The 8,198-nt window shown below is 42.0% G+C and overlaps 1 protein-coding gene across 1 annotated transcript in view; it reads left to right on the top strand.

Annotated features, from left to right (window-relative positions):
- The first annotated feature begins 406 nt into the window (after positions 1 to 406).
- Positions 407 to 8,198, top strand: part of LOC143293672 (uncharacterized) — a 19,063-nt gene continuing 11,271 nt past the window's right edge. Inside the window, exon 1 of the mRNA XM_076604819.1 lies at positions 407 to 465. Within this exon, the coding sequence (XP_076460934.1) occupies positions 422 to 465 (44 nt within the window). The 5' untranslated portion in view covers positions 407 to 421. The remainder of the gene's footprint in view (positions 466 to 8,198) is intronic.

Here is an 8,198-nt window from a genome sequence, read left to right as displayed (position 1 = left end):
ACACAGGAAAGCACTGACCATTTACGAATCAGCGCCCAAGACTTACAAATCGAACAGGGAAGATATAAAAATACACCGAAAGAACAAAGACTGTGTGATACTTGTAACAGTTTAGCAGATGAGATTCACCTTTTAGACAATTGTGTAAAGTACAATACTTACAGACACAGATTCCTAATCGATATATGTCGTCCAAATGCAAAGCCTAGTGAATTGATCCTTCTAACAGAAATACAGCCAAGGCTGGCGAAATTTGTTCATGAATGTTTCTCTTCTTAATATGCTCATGTTTATGTTTCATTGTGTCTTATAAACTTTAAGGTTTTATGACAATAAAAAGTATTCTATTCTATTGTATTCTATTCTATCCTATTCCATTCTATTCTATTCATCCAAGTACCACTAGACCACCGTTCCACCCATGCGGACATGTGGAAAAGACCACGACAGCGACACGATTGCTGGGTAATGAAATGACGTGTGTGTGTGTGTGTGTGTGTGTGTGTGTGTGTGTGTGTTGTGAGAGCTAGTGAATGTGTCTATGTATGTGTGCGTGTGTGCGAACGTGCGTGTATGTGTGTGTGCGTGTATGCGAACGTGTGTGTGTGTGGTGTGTTTGTGTGTTTTTTTTCATGTATGTGTGTATATACACAAATATCACACACACACGTATACACACACACACACACGTACACATACACACACACACACACACACACACACACATATATATATATATATATATATATATATATATATATATATATATATATATATATATATATATATATATGTGTGTGTGTGTGTGTGTGTGTGTGTGTGTGTGTGTGTGTGTGTGTGTGTGTTGTTGTTGTTGTTGTTGTTGTTGTTTGTGTCGGGTTTGTGTGTGTGTGTGTGTGTGTGTGTGTGTGTGTGTGTGTTGTTGTTGTTGTTGTTGTTTTTGTTTTTTTGTGTGTTTTTTTTGTTTTGTTTTTTGTTTTTTTTGTTTTGTTTTTGTTTTTGGTTGTTGTTTTTCCACAAGGGAAATGCATTTTGTCTTGTTTGTTTCAAAGAATGCCTAGAAGCTTTTAAAAAAGTTATATATATATATATATATATATATATATATATATATATATATATATATATATATATATATATATATATATATATATATCTTCAAATGCTCGTTTCTGTGAATATTGTTCCCTTGAAACTGTAAAGACAGCCCCACCCACTCCGCTTCATGTTCCCCCCTCCAAATGTTCCTAGCCACCAGCCTTCCATCCCATCATTCGCCCGCACCCTCCATGGTTTAGTTGTCTCTTTATCCTCTTTCACCTCACTCCCTCACTCCCCCCCACACACCCATCATTGCGCTGCCCTTGACTCTCCGCACGCCAACCAGCTTCATTCGGGAGAAGAATGTCTATGTTGCGCATATCTATAATCCCCCAGTTCTATATTCCAGTAAGTTTGAAATAGTGGTGAGTTATGTCAATTTTATCAAGAAGTCCTGATACTCAATAACCGTCAAAAAATAATACACTCTGAACAGTTACTGGTCAGTTGTGGTCAACAGTGGTCAGTTAGCTGTAAAAATCAACAACAACAACAACAAAAACTATCAAGGCATTATAATTAAATGCAAACGTGCTCATTATGATAAAACGCAAACGTGCAAAAATAAAACAAAACAACAACAACGTAATCTGAGCACTTTTGCGAGGTGTGTGGTCAGCAATGGTCAACAATGATCAGCAGAAGGTAATGGTCAGCTAATGGTCAGATTCTGCCAAGAATTGCATAACCATCACAAAGTAGTGCAATGTGAACATAGTGGTCAGCAGCTGTGAACAGTGGTCAGACAGTTGTCATAAAGACCCATCAAGACATCACAATGCAAGGCGTGAAAAATAACTGAATCTGAACACTTTGGGGTCATGGTCAATAGTGGTCAGTGTGGCCATAGCTATAGACCTGGGGGAACATTAACCTGAAGGAACATTGACCTGGTGGAACAAAGACCAACAAAATTTGAATTCTAGGGAACATAGAGCTGGGGGGAACATAGAGATGACCTATATATTCACCTCCTCAGTTTCTGCGTATTTACTTATCCAATTATTATTTCATTCATTCCCTTTCTCCATATATTACTGGAAGCTTCAATACAGGCTGTTACAGCAGAACTACTCGGCCTTTGCATCCATATATTTATGGCGGACGGGAGAGGGAGAGGTGGGAGGATGGGTCAATTAAGGCCAGCCCAGAACAACACACTGCCCTGTCCCCATACCTCCAGAGATTATATTTTTTTCTGTAAATTTACGGAAATATGTAAATCTGAAAGCCCCAGGGGTCGATCCTAAGATCCGTGTAAATCCGTTGTGAAAATCAAGGAATACAAGTATGTGTGATTGGTTCGTTTTCCGTTGGTCGGACTCGCGCGTCGATCCGTTTTCCCAAAAGGTTTGGATTTTTATTTAATCCAAAATGCGTCGAACTGTATGCTTTAGAAAACCCGTTTTAAAACACGACTCGACGCCATATTTTTCTTCACATTGCGCGGATTAATCTGAACAGAATGTGAATTCAATATATCAGGAAACAGAAAAGCTCTTCAGTCCGTATTCTCCGTTTATATACTCTGTAGTAAAGATAACTTGAGAAAAGAGTGACTTCTTAGAGCGCCTAAGTCAGACACCTGTTTCCTAACCGGCCCAGACGACAATTTGGGACACTGACAAGCCCGCAGGGGGACCTACGGGAGAGGGGGGCGATTTGGGACGATACACCGGGTTAAATATCGCGAATGTTAAGAAAAAAAATTGCCGCATCAAATCCTCAGGTCACTGACTTTCAGCCGTGGAGGCGACTGATAAAGTTGAGTGTCATCAGCAAAGCTATCAGAGCGCAACGTCGCTTGATAACCGATAACATCTGACACAGGAGCCGCATACAGCACGAACGAAACGGGACCTAGGACAGAACCCTGTGGGACACCAGATCTCAAGGCAGATACACCAGATTATCTACTATTTACACACACTTTCTGTGTACGATCTGACAGGTAGGACGTGATCCATGCTAGTGCAGTGTTACGAATACCAAAGAAAGTCTTAATACTGTTCAAAAGAGAGTGGTCGATGGTGTCAAAGGCTGGTGACAAGTCTAAAAGAGCGACAATAGATATCTTATCATCATGAAATCCAGAAAACAAATTATTGACTGTTCTAAGAAGGGCCAGTTTGCAGCTATGACCACGTCAAAAAGCTGACTGGTGAGAATTATGTAAACGACTTTGTTCCAAATGAATCATACGCTGATACAATAAAATATTTTATAGCAAGTTTGAAAATAATAATGATAGATTTGAAACAGGCCGATAATTTTTCAAACAAATATTATCCAAAGATGGTTTCTTGATGAGTGGACGGACAACACCAGATTTGAAGCTTTAAGGAAAACAATCAGACAATAAGGAAAAATTGATGACATGAGTAGTATGTGGCAGTAGAACATCAATACATTCAACCAACAAAGATGACGGGACAGGATCAAGCTCACAGGGTTTCGGACAAAAGAAGAAGAAGAAACAAAGTCACACTGTCACATAGAAAGAAGGAACTACTGACAATAAACCAACCACTGTAGCAAGATGGTTCGCGTCGTACACTGACAACTGTGAGTATGCGGGTTCGAACCCCATCAGGAGTGAAATTTTAAGGCACGTGGGCAGCTTCTACCCAGTGTTGAATGTGCCATGGTCTCAAATGGGAAGACTGGGATCACATAATTAAAGGTCATCAACTTCACGGATAGCGTCTTCGGGAGTGTTGCTCTGTCTTCCTCACCCGGATCTGCAGGCGCCTCTACTTTTCGGGCCTGGATGATGCCTTCATTATTGGAATTCTCAACCTCCTGTAAACGCTTTGGACTCACCATCAGCCTCAGCAAGACTGAGTCCATGTACCAACCAGCTAGCTCACAGAACGCCAGTGCGTCCCCCCTACCTGCAATCAAGATCAATGACACAGAGATCAAGTCAGTCGACAAGTTTTGCTACCTGGGCAGCACCCTATGCAGCAATGGAGCCCTTGATGCAGAAGTGACGCTGCGCATCGTCAAGGCCAGCTCCGCCTTTGGCAGACTCAACAACAGGCTGTGGAACAACAAAAACATCAGGGTCAGCACCAAGATGAAAACCTACAGAGCTGTTGTGCTGACCACCTTGTTGTACTGCTGTGAAACATGGCCGACGTATCGCCATCACATTTAACAACTTGAACAGTTTCACCAGAGATGCCTACGAAAGATCCTAGGCATAAAGTGGCAAAGCAGGGTCTCCAACCTCCAGGTCCTAGAGAGGAGCGGCCTGCTGATCACGTTGTCCGCATGACAGACAGCAGGATCCCGAAGATGCTTTTGTATGGCCAGCTGAAGGAAGGCCACCGTGAACTTGGAAGACCCCGCAAGCGCTTCAAGGACACCTTGAAGACAAACCTCAAAGCCTGTGACATAGACATCGCTTCCTGGGAAACTGATGCCCTTGACCGCTCTCGCTGGAGGATGCTGTGCTCTAGTGGCATAAAGACGTTTGAAAACAAGAGAACACTGGCCATTAAGGAGAAGCGTGAGCGAAGGAAGCAGGGCTCAACTTCTGGAGACGTTTTCCCTTGCAACACCTGTGGGAAGTGCTGCGCATTCAGAATCGGCCTCTTCTCCCATATGAGGACACACACCGACAGATAAGCCTGCCTGCCTACTCATCCGTCGGACCGACGGGAGACTCCATCACGAAAACAAATCGTAGAAAAGAAACAGCCTTATCAAATAGTCCAAAACCTAACAATCCTCTTCCTCATTCATCACCAAATACAGAAGAATACAATTCAAAAGGTGTGTCCTTTCAGCAAATACAGAGGAAAACTATTCAAAAGCTGTGTCCTTTCTGATGCCTTGTTCTCGCTGTGAAGTCTCCTTCCTCCATTTCCATGCATTTGAAAAGTTCCTGACAAGGCCATCTGTATCGGTAAGTTCACGGGAGGATTATCGTTGGCGGTCTCCAGTCCTGAAGCAATGCTTACTCAGTCTGGTGGCTCCGCGACACAAACAATAACTGTCGCCAGATAGAGCTTGGTAAGTTCAAAGGTTCAAAGGTTCAAAATCATTTTTAATCCGAGAAACCCTATTTGGGTACATGGAAACACAAGAGAAAAACATGCCCACATCCTCGAGACGTGCCATCGCACGAAGAAGAGAGAGAAAATAAGAAAATAAATAAAAAAAGAACCTTTGATAGGGCTTGGTAAGTGGAGTCCTGTGTACGCTGAGTCGAGTCAGCACAAGTATTCCTGAACACCACCAAAGCGACTCGGGAACAGGGCACAGTCTTTTTATTTGTGTGTGTTTGGGGGAAGGGGGGCGGAGGGGGGCTTCCCGGCGACACAACAGCGATAGCTTCCTGTGGAGTGCCGGCACCGGTTATGCGTCAGACAAAGTTGAGTGTAACTCTTGACGTGGATGATGATGACGCCCCGGCCCGTGGTTGATGGCCCCACTGGACAGCTGAAGCCAAAGCTGTAACCATCAGATCAACGAATCAGTAGCACGATAAGAGAAAAGAACAGCAAAATAACAATATCATCATCACCATCAACATCATCAACAACAACAATCATTATCATCATCATAACATCAATAACAATAGTAACTGTGCTACTACAACGACTACTATTATTACTACTACTACTAACAATAATAATAAAGAAAACAATGGTAATGATAAATCAAGAATAAGGAGAAGACAAAGAGAAAAAGAAGAAGAAGAAGAAGAAGAAGAAGAAGAAGAAAACAACATCAACACAACCAACAATAAAAATCAACTCGTTCCCATGAGCCGCAACACCTTCCAAAACGTGTGACTTGGTTTAACTGTACAGCCTGTACACAACCAGCATGCTGCCACGCCAGTTCATGCAACTGGTAATCGATCTGGCCACTCTCTGATTCAGTGCAGTCCTGACGAAACCGGTGCGCGCAACGAGTTAAAGAATGGGGAAGACGCGTACACCTGGTGCAAAATTAATGTTGGAGAAGACATGAAAGGGCTGACAGAATATAGCAAGGAGATGTCATCACGTACAGCAATATCACCTGTTCATTGTCAAGACCTAGGGACAGACACACAGAGCACGTATCATCAATCGTGACAGCAGAAAAGAAAGGAAACGACAGGGCAATATAAAAAAGAGATTAAAGCAAATAAGAAGAAAGAGTTTCAGTTTCAGTTTCAGTAGCTCAAGGAGGCGTCACTGCGTTCGGACAAATTAATATACGCTACACCACATCTGCCAAGCAGATGTCTGACCAGCAGCGTAACCCAACGCGCTTAGTCAGGCCTTGAGGGGAAAAAAAGAAAAAAAAGGTGAATAAATAATAGATAAATACATAAAAAAGAAGAAGAAGAAGATGAAGATGATGATGATGATGAAGAAGAAGAAGAAGAAGATGATGATGATGATGATGATGATGATGATGATGATGATGATGATGATGAAGGGACCGCAAGGGAAAAAGAAAACAGAGAAGGAAACGAAAAACAGACAAAAAGAAAGACAGAAAGAAAGAAAGATAAACAGAAAGAAAAGCGGAATGAAGGGTGGTAGAGGCGGGGAGAGGAGGGAGGGGCAAGGGAAGTTGGTGAACAAAGACGCACCTGAAGGGGGTTTTTTGTTGTTGTTTTTTAATAATAATAATAATAAAACAAATTAAAAGAAAGAAAGAAAGAAAGAAAGAAAAAGGCCCCGTCGATCTGCATGCAACTGAGGCAAAGAGAGAGAGTGGGGGTGGAGGAGGGAGAGAGACGGGGAAGGAGGGAGAGATAAAAGGGAGGAGAAATAGAGAGGTAGAGTGGAGGAGGGAGAGAGAGAGAGAGAGAATGAGGACGGAGAGAGAGGAGGGAGAGAGACAGACAGACAGACAGACAAACAGACAGACAGACAGAGAGATTATGAAAGGATGTGTTGGTGGGTGCATCCAGTGAATATGGGGCGGGTGACTTATTGACCCTTGTACACAATGACAACTATAGCACACCAATAGCTCAAAGAACGACAACGTGTTCATCGTCAGTGTAGCAGCTAACACCAATTTCAGCACAGCACCAGTAAGGTTAGCAGAAGGTCATCTATCTTCCATGAATCATTATTGAATAATATAAATCATCCAGTCGAGCACACAGTCTTGTAATCAAAGTGACAGGTATGTATTTTATTTATGAGTTCGCCACAGAAGTAGTACATTCCTTTCTGTCATAGAAGAATGTGAGAGGTTTAACCCTTTGTTTGCTGCTGATAGGTATGCTCGTCAGTGAAGAGCTGTCAACTCACAGAGTTTGTAGGGCAGGTTATCAGTCACCACACTGTACTGCATTTGAACGTCTACCCCCTCCCCCCCCCCCCCATCTCTCTCTCTCTCTCTCTCTCTCTCTCTCTCTCTCTCTCTCTCTCTCTCTCTCTCTCTGTGTGTGTAAAAATCGCAATATTTTATATACATATGGCTTTGGGGTGGTTTGGAAAGCTCAGTGCGTTGGTAACATTTATATGTTTGTCAAGGATTTTAAGCAAAGGCTTATAGAGTTATGCTCAAAGTTGGCATGATTCGCTACAGTCCCATGATTTCTATTATGTTTATTCTCAGTTCAAAGATACCCGAACGACCAGCCCATATTTGTATCTTGTTAAGAATGTCCAACAGCGCAAAACATTTTCAAGATTTAGAATTGGTATGCCACCTCTTAATTCATTTTTTTTTTTTTTTTTACAATATAAACCCAGCCAGGACAGAAACAGATGGTGCCCTTTTTGCAAGAACACATTAGAATCAGAACTTCACTTTTTACTCATATACCCCAAGTATGATCAAATAAGAAATGAATTTATTCCGCCAAAGTATTCTCGAAATCCATGTATGTTTAAATTCTGCTTACTTATGTCTAGTACTAATGAATCTGTTTTATTTAAAGCTGTCTAGTTTCGTTCACAAAGCAAGGAATGTGCGGAAGCAAGCTACAAAAATGTGAACATTCCCGTGTGCACAGAACATGTCATCACACATGTTATGGGCCAGAGGCCTGACATTAAAATATTTTTGACTCTCAATAAAATATTTGTGACTCTCTCTCTCTCTCTCTCTCTCTCTCTCTCTCTCTCTCT

The sequence above is a fragment of the Babylonia areolata genome, chromosome 1 (assembly GCF_041734735.1).
Source record: "Babylonia areolata isolate BAREFJ2019XMU chromosome 1, ASM4173473v1, whole genome shotgun sequence".
Taxonomy (NCBI): domain Eukaryota; kingdom Metazoa; phylum Mollusca; class Gastropoda; order Neogastropoda; family Buccinidae; genus Babylonia; species Babylonia areolata.
Note: the sequence above shows the minus strand (reverse complement) of the source record. Positions and strands in the feature narration are given on the sequence as shown.